Below are 13,256 nucleotides of genomic sequence, written 5' to 3'. Positions count from 1 at the left end.
TTCTTGAACTGGAAAAGGAGATGTTTTCTGATGGCTCAGCCTCAGAGACGAGGACAAATTGCCCCTGCAGTCATGGGCCAGGGTGGTGGGACCAAGGTGGAGACTGGAGGCTGCATGGGGTAGGGCTTGGGGGGGACTGTGGACCTAGAAGAAGCCACTCCAGGCAGTGTGGTGACCCTGGAGATGTGCCAAGTGCTGCGGGAGGGGCTGGCTCCTTCAGAGGGACAGGGAAGGTGTTCCCGGATACACCGAAATTAAGGCCCAGTGGACTGCCCGTTGGGGGGGGGGGTGCGGGGATTATGGTGACCCAGAGGGCAGCCCACAGAGACCCTGAAGGAGGAATAAGCATGCCCAGTTCTAGGGTAGAAGGCCGGTCCAGCCAGAGAGTGAGGGAGGAGCCTAGGAAGGAGCTGAGGGAGGAGGGAGAGCCAGCTGTGAGTTACCTCAAGAAGGTAAACAGGGACCAGACCATGCCAGGCTTTTCTGCAGCCCCTGGAAAGATGGAGGTTCCTCATGGGGGTAGTGGATACCATTATGGGGTTTGAAGTAGGAGGGACTTCTGTGTGTGGTGGAAATAAGTCAGAGAGGAAAGGCTGGGGGCAGGGAACCTGGAGACTAGCTTTTATAGTCACCCGAGGGGTCCTCAGTGGAGGTGGGGGGCAGACTAGAGAGAGTGGGATGGCTCTGGAGATACTTAGAAGGTAGCATCTTCTTGAAAGGCTGCAGGAGGAGGAGGGAGGAGCAGTATGGCACAGGTGTGTGTGGTCCGGGTGCTGGGTGAATAGAAATGCCATCTACCAAAATGGGAAGGTCAGGGAGGGTCCCTGGTTTCAGGCGGTAATGGCAGGTTTAGGTTTGATATGGTGGGAGAGGTGGGGGTGCTCATTTTAAAGGTGAGGAAAAGGAGACCCAGAGAGAGCAAGTAGTTTCCCCAGGATGAGTCAGCTAATAAGCAAAGGCGGGCCAGGGCTGCCCACTGGCCTATATCACCTTGTCAGAGCTCCGGAGCCTGGGACACCTTGGAACGCCCCCAGTGGGCTCTCAATATCCTTGTTCTCCTTGTTGTGAAGGCCCATCTACTCTCCAGCCTTAAGTTCCAAAATGAGGTCAGAAAAATATATGGAGGTCCCAGACACTTCACTGAACTATATGCAACCACCCCCGTCCCTGAGGCAGGGGAGTCTCCACTTATGAGTGTTGGGGGTGATCCCCCTTCCTCCTCCCTGCTGGTTTGAGTTTGAAAGCAGAGACACTGCATAATAACCTTGTGGGTCTATGGTTCAACGAGAGACATAAAGGGGCCACTGGATCTTCTACGTCCAGTGGAGAGCTCAGCAGTGCTAATGCGACTAGCATGTCTTCTGTTAGTTTGGGGTGGCAGGGCCACTCAGGCTGGGTCCTGTACAACTCTAGGGTACTCTGTGGGAAAATGCTCAGAGAATCCAGAAGCAGTGCAAAGTCCAACTAGACTGAAGAGAAGAGAAGGACATGGAGGTGGTGTTGAGCTATGTCATCAGGACTCTTCTGGATCCAAGGGACAGAAGACCCAACACAAACTGCTATGGCACAAATAGGAATTTATCAACTCATGGAAAAGAAATCCCAGGGTAGCACTAGCTTTAGGTCTGGTTTAATCGAGGGGCTCCAACAACATCTCAGGGTTCCTCTCCATCTCTTGGTCCTGCTCTCTGCCATGGTGGCTCCATTATCAGGAAGGCTCTTATGATTCTGGCAAGATAGCCACCAGCAGATGCAGGCTTACTTCTTTATGGTTCTAGTGTCAGCAAAAAAACAAGAAAAAAATAGATGGCTTTCTGTTGAGAGTCCCAGCTGGAGTTGGGCTCTCATTGGCCTATTGGTTCTCATTGGCTCTCTCAGTGGTGAGAGACTATCTCTCAGTGGCTCTCATTGGTGATGTGCCCATCCCAATATCTGATGCCAGGTAGAGGTCCTGCTGGCATTGGCTAAGCAGATTTTTGTGACCAGCCTTGGGGCTGAAGGTGGAGTTGAGACAGCTCAAAAATCATGAACTGGGAGTCGGGAGATGTGAGGTTCCCAAGAGGAAAGTTTGGATACTGTTAGTATAAAAGGAATAGATTGTAAAAATAGAGGTCCATTCCAGAGACCTTGGGGGAAGTCACTTCATGTCGGAACTTCTGCTTCCTCACATACATGTAAGCTCCAGGGTAGAAATGGGTCTGTTCAAAAACAGTAACCCAAACTGCTCTCCCAGGATCCAGCCTCTTGTGCAGTGACCACTTGGTATGTCTTAGCAATCTTAGGTGGTGTCTCCAGCAGAGTCACCTGTAGGTCCATCAATGCCAGGTGCCATTGTTATATCAGACAACACATTCTCACCACAACTGAGGCTACAGTATTTCTGAAGTGCCCGAGCTATGTGCTGGGCTGCTGGTGAACCTTCTCAGTTATAATTTATGGTTTGGACTACGGGGAGCACCATGTGTCACAGAAAGAGCTTATGTCATTGTCTCCTGGCAATGGCTCTTTTAGATGTCATCCGTGGCTTCCCTTTGCTCACCAGGACTCAGACCCTTTCCATGGAGCCACATGGGGACACAGACACTATACTGCCCACTCCACCTCCATTTCTTTCCCTTGGAGGCCACACAGATTTATCAGATGAGCCCAGGGAAGGCTCTGTTGGGATGCCCACCCTTCAAGAAACAAAACTAAACTAAAAACCTCCGCAAAACTGGACCAAACACACCTATATCGATTATTGCTCAGAGTTGTGAGAATCAAGTCTGTTTTTAGGGTAGAATTTCTGAGCTATATATGTCACAGGTGGAAAGACCTGATTATTTGGACTTCAGAGGATTGTGAGTTTTTTTGGCGGTGGGGGGGTGAGGGGGGTTTCACCTAGAAACCTTCTCTGATGTCTTCAACCCTGGTCACATATGAAAACTAGTCAGGTGGCCATGGCTCTGAAACACAGGCAATAGAAAACCAACAGATAAATTGGACCTCGTCATGACCAAAAGCTTTTGTCATCAAGAGAGAGAAGAGACAGCTTATACAATAGAAGGAAATATTTGCAAATTATATATCTGATAAGGAATTAAAATCCAGAATAACCAAAGAAATTCAACAACTCAACAACAACAAATACTCATATAACCTGATTTTTAAAAATGGGCAAAGAGCTTGAATAGACATTTCTCCAGAGAAGACGAGTCAATGGTCAATGATCACATGAAAAGACACTTAATATTTTTAGTTACCAGAGAAACTCAAATTAAAACTACCCTAGCTATCACATCATACCCATTAGAATGGTGATTATCAAAAAAGTAGAAAGTAAGCGTTGGCAAGGAGACACGGATAAATTGGAACTCTCATGCATCCTTGGTGGGAATACAAAATGGTGCCGCTGGTGGGGAGAACAGCTCGGTGGTTCCTCACAGTGTTAAACAAAAGGACCGTATGACTCAGCCGTTCTCCTTCTAGACATCTATTTTCCCTAAGAATTGAAAACATTGGCTCAGACAGAATCTTTTGCACACACTTGTTCACAGTGGCATTATTCACAGTAGCTAAAATGGGGAAGTGACCCAAATGTCCAACAACTGGTGAATGGATGGAAAATTTTATCCATACGATGGAATATTACTCTGCCATAGAAAGGAAGTTCTAGTATGTGCTTCAACACAGACGAACCTTGAGAGCACGGCTCTGAGGGAGATAAGCTGGTCACAAGAAAACAAATACTATGTGATTCCGCTTATTTAATGTGTCTCGGGTCATCACAGGAAGTACAATGGCAGTGGCAAGGGGCTGGGGTGGGGACATGGGGTGTTGGTGTTTAATGGGGACAGAGTTTCAGTTTGGGAAGGTGAAAAAGTTCTGGAGATGGTTGGGCAATAGTGTGGATGCACTCAATGCCGCTGAACTGTAGACTTAAAAATGGTTAAAATGGAAAATTTTGTGTTACATCTATTTTACCACAGTTAAAAAAAAAAAGAATAGAATCACTCAAGAGTTTATAAAAATACCAATGCTCAGGCTCCTTCAGAATCTCTGGCTCAGGCCTAGGTGTCAGTGTTTCTAGAAAGTTCCTCAGGAGATTGTCATGCCAGGATTGAGACCCACTAGGCCAGATCTTCAAAGCAACAAGCGGAGTGAATGATCGAGACAGTGGTTGAGATGAGGGGAGACATTTATTTCCTGCTCTTTTGACCTCTGACCTCTGTCCCTTACCCCTCTGCCTACTCCTCTCTGTCCCCAAAAAGGCTTAGTGCCACAGCCCTTTCTTCCAGTCCTGTTGGAGAACAGCGCACCAGGTTCTCCAGGGCAAAAGAGACCTTTAGCAGCAGTGCAAAACATGTGTCAAAGAATCATCCAATACAAACCAACTTAAATACACTTGTTACTTTAATGTTTAGCAAGACAAGAGCAAGCAGTGTGTGTTTCTATGTGTGTGTGCACGCCACCCCCATTTACCAAGTGATGAGTGGGGAGGATTATATTATATATTTACAGATGCTTTGGGGGTAAAAAAAAAAAAAAATTCCATCGCCTATCTGAGGCCAGGTAATGGACCCTGGACAGCATCAGATGTTCCCGAAGACATCTCTGTCCTGTGTCACTGACGAGTGTGTGCTGAGCACTGACTCTGGACCCGTTATGCTGGATGCAGACTAAGAACACAGCAAGACCCTAGATCTCTAGGAGCTAACGGACCTGGCCGGAAAAGGCAGGGACATTGCAAACAAGGAAAAATTAGAAGGACACGTTCTTTAATGATTTAACGAGGGATAACCTGGGCACCGAAATAAAACTTTGTTTGGTTAGGCACTTGCCTAATGCTTCTGCTTCAGTTTCTCCTTTGGGAAAACAGAGCTGGGACTCGGGGCGGGGAGAGGGCCAAAACACACAATCACCAAGAGAAATCATATTTTGGCAGAATCATCGAAAAAATAGAAATTCACGCCCAGAAGTCCATGATGGGTGAGATAACAACATTTTCAATAAAGTCAGGATCAGACTCTGCCTTTGCCTGAGCTCACCTCGCTGGTCTTAACCCTCACCCTGGCCTTGTCCTAATAAAAAGTTATCTTTAGAAATGGCCCATCTGCAGCAGCTTTATGGATTTTAGTGTTTAAAATGTGTTAAAAATATTACCTATCTCAACAATGGGTTTTGTTTTTTTTTTTCCCGGTGCTATTTTAAATCTGGTACCTAAACCGAGTTCCTCACTTGCCTTACGCTAGTCCCTGCCCCGGAGTGCCGTGTCCTTGACCATGGAGTTTCCAGGTGAAATTCCCCCACGTAGGACTTAATTCAAATTACAGATAATGCATACCCCACAGGAAATACTTCCACAATAAGATTATTCTTGTATCGGCAATGCCAACGTAATTGAGCATTATGTATTTTAACTGCTAAACCTGGCAGCCAGACTTGTGAGTACCCTACCTTCCCCTCCCGCTGATGTAAGGCAGGATCTAGTCCCATGGCAACGGACCCGCCCGCCCACACATGCATTTTGCACACTCTAAAAGCGACACTTCCAGGCGTTAACGCGTGTTTCCCTGGAATGTTCTTTCTGTGGTTTTCCTTCGCCCCCGGCTGTGCGGTCTCAGTCACTCAGCCTGACCCTAATCCCCCAGGCCCTGCTCAGCCTCCAGAGCACCGTCCACGCCGGGTCTGAAGCATGAGACACCTGGGCATGAACTTCCTGCCAAAGTGGGCATGGTGCGTGGGGGAGACTGATGACTCTGCACCGTCCCCTACCACCGGGGAGCAGAGCCGGGGCGGTGGGCCTCCAGCCTAGATCTCACTCTCTTCGAGAATCTCCTCCATGGTGTGGGTCAGGGTGAAGTCCCCCTCGCTGCTCTCGGATACGCTGCTGCCCCTTGGCCAGGCTGCGTGTCCCCGCGGGGCCCGGGCGTCCCGCCCCCCGAGGCCGTGCACGGACAGGTGCAGGAGCTGCCCATCGCCGCTCGATGAGGTCTGCAGCTTCTGGAGCGTCCCCGTGCCGTCCGCCTGGGACAGCTTCTTGGGACATTTTCCCAGGAATCGGAAGTTCTTCTCCAGGACCCAGGCCCTGCAGCCCGAGTGGCGGGCGAGCAGGAAGCGGACCCAGTGCTTCTGCAGCTCTGCCTTCACCTGCGGAGGGAGAAGAGGGCAGGTTACTGTGCTGCAGGAGGCAAGGGACACCTGCCTGGTGGACAGGTCGCCCCCCGCCGGAAGACAGGGGTGGCAGCAGTGAGCAGGAGAGAAGAGGGTTTTGCTGTCCGGAAGTTAACATTCTGGTGGGTGAAAGGGGGTTGGAAATATCACCCACTCCTAAAGCCAGGTGGAAGCCACGTGCCTTCTCCCTTTCAAGCCTCTTTCCAGGAGAGCAGAGAACTGGTCATAATAATAATCATAATAACAGAAGTCACCATAGTGAGCAGGTCCTGGGCCCTCACCAGGAGCCCTGCAAGCCCAAGGCCACGCGATACGGCAGGGACAGCCATTATTCCCATTTTACAGATAAGGAAACTGAGGCCCAAAGAGCTACAGTGGGTGAGACACAGCCAGAGTCCAGATTTTTGGACTCCAAAGTTCAAGCGGGTCCGTCTGGTACACTTAATGCTCTCCAGGTGTCCCCAGCAGGGTTAGGGCTGGGTTCTGAGACCCTTTGACGCATCCCAACACCTTCTCCAGGCCATCTGGGCTGCTTCCTGCTTTCCCTATTGGGGGGTCACAGTGCCTATTTGCCCCAGTCACTACACACCCCCCCCATCACATAACCAGAAACCTCCAGGGGCAGCAGGATGCTAGCCCCAGTCTCACCGGGACCTGGAGGGTGGCTCCGGAGACGTACCTCTCCATTGGCAAAGCAATACTGCAGGGCCACGAGTAATCCCTGCAAGGAAAGGAGGAGGTGGCATGAGGCAAAGGCCCGCCCCGTCCTAGCAGCCCTGGGGAACAGGCAGGCAATGACATTGCTAGCGCGAACTAGAGTTGGTCACACTGGTTACATTAACTTGGACTTCACCGGGATGTCTTCTGACTTTGATCCCCACCAAGCACCAAGCAAGGTGCTTGCTCAGATGTTTATCGGTTAATGATCATTAAATCCCAAAGACCCTATATTCGTCATCCAATTATCCAATACTGTACAAGACACTGTCCCGTTTCTACAGGTCCATAGTGAGCACTGGCTAAATTTTTGCTTGAATTGCATCCTTTCCTTTTGGGAGCTGATCTTGCCCTACTCCCTGGGCTTCTAGCAGGGCTGTCAGTCATGGTCCCCATGTCCAAAGATGGCCATCACCAGCACAATCAGCCCAAATGGGCATGGGACTCAAGCAGGACCAATTTGAGTTCACATTGCAGACAAGACGCTGGCTGGAGCGTCCGTGTTCTGAAGGCTTGACTTGCCTCCAAGATGGCTCCCATGCCTGCCACATTGGTGCTGATTGGTGGTGGGAGGCCTCAGTCTCCCCCACAGGGCTGTGTGAGTGTCTGGGGACATGGGAGCTGGCTTCCCCCAGAGCAGGTGATCCAAGGAAGCTAGGTATAAGCTAGAACCTTGATGAGCTGGCCAAAAGCCACACACCTTCATGTCCACAATACTTCAGCAGTCACGCAGGTCAACCCTAGTCCGTGTCAGCTGGGACTCCACAGGGCCATGAGTACCAGGAGGTGAAGATCCTTGGGGGCCATGTTGGAGACTAAGTAGCACAATTCATTGCTTACTGAGGTCCCTTCATGCTGCCTTCTGGACAATTCTTCCCTTACATCTCTGCCTAACTGGCTTCTCAAAATCCAGGTCTTACTTAGCTCAAACATCCCCTCAAAGAGAGGTCTTTCCTGACCACTCAATTTTTGGAAGCCTCTACAGTCACTGTGAGCTGTGAGCTGATTATATTCTTCGTGGCCCCAGAATTATATCGTTATTATTGGTCAACTTGGGTTCTTAGCTGTCCCTCCCTGCCCCCGCAAACCTGGCATCTTTATCCATTTCCATTTGCAAAACACCTGTGTTGGGGAAGTTGAAGTAGGGGGATACTCTTCTTGATGTGGGAAGATTTTTGTGGATGCACTATTAACTGCCAGGAGTCTGGAATCAAAGCTGCTCTAGCCAATGTTTGTCTTCCAATGTTTCCTGACTCCTCTGCTTCCAGATGTGATACCCAGCTGTGCTAACCCGTGTGCCACAACATCCCCCGTGATGCAAGCATCTGTGGCCCCTGGGCTGTGTGTCTAAGGTACTGGGGCTCCATATGTGTGCAGGACCCAAGCACTTGAGTGTCTGTGGGAGGAACTTCGTGAAATGCCAGGACTCACAAGGAAAGGACACATTTCCAACTGAAGAGTGAAGGTCACAGGGCAGGCTGACTCTCCCGTCTCTCTTGATCACGTTTCTCTCACCCCCTGTGGCCAGTGAGGGAGGTTTGGTACTGGGAAAGGAGTTGAAATTGTAAAGGAGTTCCATGTTGTCCTGGGGGGAAATTCTTCTGCTCTAATGGAAGCTTGGGATCTTGCAAGCTGGCTATCCCGACATCAGTCCCATGGTGTGCCACCAGCACAGGGTTTTCTTTCTCTTATGCATCCATTATTCCATGGTGAAAGCTCCTGAACGGGGGCACGGTGGTGTGGGTTTACCACTGTCACACAGACAGTCTCACTGGAGGTTCCCAGCCTTCATGGACCATCAGAAGTGTGGGTTCTCTTTGCCTCTGGGCAAAGGAGTAGAGAGTGGAAGGAGTAGCCCTCATGTGTCAGGATCCCCACTAATGAGTTGGCTAAGAGAGGATTCCACATCACAAATGGGCTTTTTTTTACTCCTTTGGGTTCTTGGTTCACTGTTTTAGGAGGCTCCTGGAGTCTGGGTAATGCTGATTCTAGATAGAGGGAGTGTGAAGGGAGTGGTCCCACCAAACAGGTGGCTTTCACTTCCTCTGTCACCACCTCCTTGGCAGTCTTCTCCAAAGATCCCTTGACAGTGAAATTCTCTAAGCACTTGGAAGAGAGGAGGAGCGTCCAAGCAGCAAGGAGAGGCAGCCTGGGGTCCGTGCCAATTCCTGCTGATGCACTGAGATATGACTCACCGGATATGCTCCCACGCTTCTGCCTATGCATGCTCTCACCTCGGCTTGGTGGCATGAAGGGGAGCAGGGCAGGGGTGCTGAGAAGGTAGGAAGCTTCTGTCCATGCATGGGCTCTGTCGGTGTGTTTCCTTGCTCAGTCTGCAGAGCAAAACCTAGGTCCTCACGTTCTTCTGTGATGCATGGTGGTGGGCGGAGCTCTAGCTGCAGGACCCAAGGATCCAGCATGGCGGGCGGTGGCGGGGTGGGGGCGGCAATCTCCAGAAATAACCCCCGGGATCTCTCCCCTCCCTGTAGGCAATGCTACCCTCACATGAAGCAGTGGACCTTGTTTTCCCTCCCCATGAATCTGGGATGACCTTGTGACTTCTTCTACCAGGACATGGTGGAAGCGACATTCTGCGACTTGCCAGCCTGTGCCGTAAGAATGTCGGAAGCTTCTATCTTTTCCCTCTTAGAACACTGGTCCGGGGAGGCTCTGAGGTTCCGACTGCCAGGCTGTGAGATACCCAAGGTAGAAGGAGAGGCCACATGGAAGAGAACCAAGATTCTGTGATTGAGTGCCTCAGCTGAGCCCCAGCCAACAGCTTAGGTCAATGTCCAGCCATGGGAATGAGTCATTTGGGAAGTTCCCAAAGATGGGATGTTCCCAAAGATGTTCTCATTTGAGCTTTCAGATGTTTGCAACCCCATTCAAGAATTGCAGGTATCAAAAGTATTGCTCCAGCTGAGCCCGGGTGGTCCAGCTTATAGACTCATTAAAGATAACAACACGGTTCCTGCTTTAAGGCATGACGCTTCGGGGTAGTTTGTCACATAGCCATCAGTGGGAGGACGGAAATAAGCTCTCTTTTCAGGGGAGTCTGACAGGCTGATTACTTCCCCCCCCCTTTTTTTTAAGACTTTATTTATTTATCTGAGAGAAAGAGAGAGCATGAGCACAAGCAGGGGGATCAGAAGAGGCAGAGGGAGAAGCAGGCTCCCAGCTGAGCAGGGAGCCAGACACGGGAATCAATCCCAGGACCCCTGGGATCATGACCTGAGCTGAAGGCAGACGCTTCACCGACTGAGCCAGCCGGGTGTCTTTCATTTCCATTATTGTACTTTGCAACTCCAGAATTTTCCCAGATTGGTTCTTATTTTATAATTTCTCTCTCTGTATTGAGATTTCCTAATCAATGAAGCTTTGTCATCATACTTTTCTTTGATTCCTTAAAGATGGTTGCTTTCATCCTTTGAACATATTTTTTTAAAGATTTTATTTATTTATTTGACAGACAGAGATCACAAGGAGGCAGAGGCTCCCTGCTGAACAGAGAGCCCGATGTGGGGCTCGATCCCAGGACCCTGAGATCATGACCTGAGGTGAAGGCAGAGACTTAACCCACTGAGCCACCCAGGTGCCCCTGAACATATATTTTTTTAAGAATTTATTTTAAAGTAATCTCTACACCCACCAAGGGGCCCGACTTTTCAGCCTTGAGATGAGAGTCACATGCTCCACCAGCTGAGCCCGCCAAGCCTTCCTGAGCATATTTATAATAGCTTCTTTGAAATACTTTGTTTGCCAAGAGACCTCTCAGAGATTTTCAATTGACCGCTTTTCTTTTTCCTAACGATAGGTCACACTTTTCTGTTTCCCTGCATAGCTCATAAATTTTCTCTTTTCTTGTTCAAAATCGGACGTTTTACAATCCGATCCCCTACTCCCCAGTCCCTGGGTGGTTGCTGGTGTTTGTTTAGTAATTTGCCTGGGCCACTAGCTCTGCGAAATTTTTCTCCCCTGCAGTGCACAGTCACTGTTGTCTGTGCTCATTTCAAGAATTTTTGGTTTTGTGTTTAAGTCTGAATTCCCGCCCCTGTTTATAATAGCTTAACGATTAGTCAATGATGGGTCAGAAGTTGTGCTCAACCCACCTTAAACCAGTAAGTCTTCCAGACTCTTTGACAATGGATCTGTGCATGGTTTCGGGGACCCATTCCAAGTTCAGACAGCTTATAAATCTTCTGTGGCTTTTACTTTCCATCTCCTGTGTTTCCCGGGGGGTGTGTTTGTGCAGGAACCTGTGTTTAGCCAGCGATGCGTGGCTATTCCTCTGGTCCCTCCTGAGTGTGCAAGCAACCTTGCAGTATACACAAACCTCCAGTCCACCAGAGAGATATGTGAGAGATGATCACAGTCCATGACAGGTGTCTCATTCCTCAAATCCCCCTTGTTAAACTTCTGGCTAGCTTGCCAGGCTGTATCACCCCAACCCCCGCCCCGCCAGGATCACCATCTCAGGCTGTGACATTTTCATTCCTCGATTCTTTGCCAATGAGATCACTACTGTGTCTGACAATGGCCGGGGTGTGGGCTTTTTCTGCTCTCTGATGGATCTACATCAAGTCAGCCCCTTTCTGCAGTGAAGCTCCTAGTTTTTACTAGAACTTCCTCACTGATGGAGAAGAGGTTTGGACAAGGGCATTCCAGGCTACACCAACAGACCCCACTGTTCTTACTCAGATTTAATCATGTTTCTTGAATAAATAAATAAGTTCTTCTCAACCTTTTGTATGACTTTGGTTTCCGGGGCCCTCAAGTCATTGTTGTTGACAATTCTGGGCGATTTTATTGCTGCTTTTCGGGGAGGGGATTGGCCAAGCGTCTCTCTCCTCCATTCCTGGCATGTTAAGATCATTAGCCCCAAGGTTACCACTGTATGGAGCCTCTGTAGCTGACACTGTTTGTGGTGGTCTCTCGCATTCATGGCCTTTGCTACTGAGCCTGGGGTTTTTTTTGTTTTGTTTTGTTTTGTTTTTTTCCCCCTTGTGTGTTCTCTCCTTCTGTCCAGGCCAGGTCTGGGATTTCCTTTAATTTGGGGGAGGGGGTGGAAAGAGGGAGAGAGAATCTCAAGCAGGCTGTACACGCAGCATGGGGCCTGATACGGGGCTCAATGTCACAACCCTGAGATCATGACCTGAGCTGAAATCATGAGTCAGATGCTTAACTAACTGAGCCACCCAGGCACCCTTGGGATTTGCTTTAAATTTTAGAATGCAGCAGAAGTATCACTGTGTGAGTTTCAGGTGTAGGCATTTAGACAGCCTGGAAGCTCCTGCTTTCTTGGGACCTCTGAACTGCCATGTAAGAAGTTGAGCTCCCCTGCAGGACAGAAGAAGACTAAGGGAGAGGCCCTAAGACAGTACGGAGCTGAGGGATGTAGCTGACAGCAAGACATGAAGCCCCAGAAATCTGACCCAAATCAATCCACTCCAGCCAGCCCCAGCCATGTGAGCCTTCCCAGCTCAGTCCTCAGACGTAAGAGTAGTGACGCATCTTGGAAGTTCCCACTCCAGCAGGCATCACGTGGAGCAGAGGTGAGCCATTCTTACTATGCCCACCTGAATTTCTGGTCCCCAGAATAAGGAGGAATAATATAAATTGTCATCGAATAAGCTACTAAGTCATGGATAACTATTTAAGGAATGGATAACCAAAACACCCAGGTCAAGGAACCACAGCTGGCCTCCTGGTTCTAGTTCCAGCTCCCTTCCACACATCTTGACACAACTGTCAAGCTTCAAGAGGCTCCCGGTCTCCACACACTAGATCCTCCTAAGTTGTATTGTGTTCCAAATATGTCACCTGAAGCATAGACAATGTTCACTGTGCACAAAGCCCTGCAGAGAACCCAGCAAAAATAGGCACAAAATAAAAGGCTTCTTGTTGACATTCACCATTAATATGATTGTGAGTCACACCAACTATTACAGCCCAGGAAACAGACCACTTTTCCCTTCTTAGTCACTGAGTCATGCTGGCAGGATCAAGGCAACCCTTTCGGTCTACACACCCTTCTCATGCCAAAGACCTTAATGCCATAGAGCCCACCGACACAACAGCTTTTTTCCCATCTGTGGGCTTTCTCAGTTCTCAGCCTGTCTGGGTCAAGGGCACTTGGGTTTCTCCAAAGCAAAAGGATCCTGGTTCAGACGCCTACTTACATGGAAGGAGCTCAGAGTCAGCTGAATGAAGAGTCGTATAAGTTTTGAAAATCCTTCTACTTGATCATCAGTGACGAAAGAGAAGAGAATCTCATGAACACCCAGCAGAGGAATGAGGACCAGTGTTGACTTTGCCAATCTGCAAACGACAACCAAAAATTGTCACCAGGGCTACATTGGGAATAGGTGATGTTTCCTGCTCTTCTG

The 13,256-nt window shown here is 49.3% G+C and overlaps 1 protein-coding gene across 3 annotated transcripts in view; it reads right to left on the bottom strand.

Moving 5' to 3' along the window:
- Positions 1–4,527: 4,527 nt before the first annotated feature.
- GLP2R (glucagon like peptide 2 receptor) overlaps positions 4,528–13,256 on the bottom strand; it is a 43,407-nt gene continuing 34,678 nt past the window's right edge. For 2 of the 3 annotated variants that reach the window (XM_032322240.1, XM_032322238.1), the window contains exons 11-13: positions 13,050–13,188; positions 6,833–6,874; positions 4,528–6,129 (exon numbers count right to left, since the gene is read on the bottom strand). In XM_032322240.1, coding sequence (XP_032178131.1) covers positions 5,791–6,129; positions 6,833–6,874; positions 13,050–13,188 — 520 coding nt within the window. In that variant the 3' untranslated portion in view covers positions 4,528–5,790. The remainder of the gene's footprint in view (positions 6,130–6,832; positions 6,875–13,049; positions 13,189–13,256) is intronic. The other variant, XM_032322239.1, reaches the window with a different exon arrangement.

Source organism: Mustela erminea, chromosome 18 (genome assembly GCF_009829155.1).
Source record: "Mustela erminea isolate mMusErm1 chromosome 18, mMusErm1.Pri, whole genome shotgun sequence".
In the NCBI taxonomy this organism is placed as follows: Eukaryota; Metazoa; Chordata; class Mammalia; order Carnivora; family Mustelidae; genus Mustela; species Mustela erminea.
Note: the sequence above shows the minus strand (reverse complement) of the source record. Positions and strands in the feature narration are given on the sequence as shown.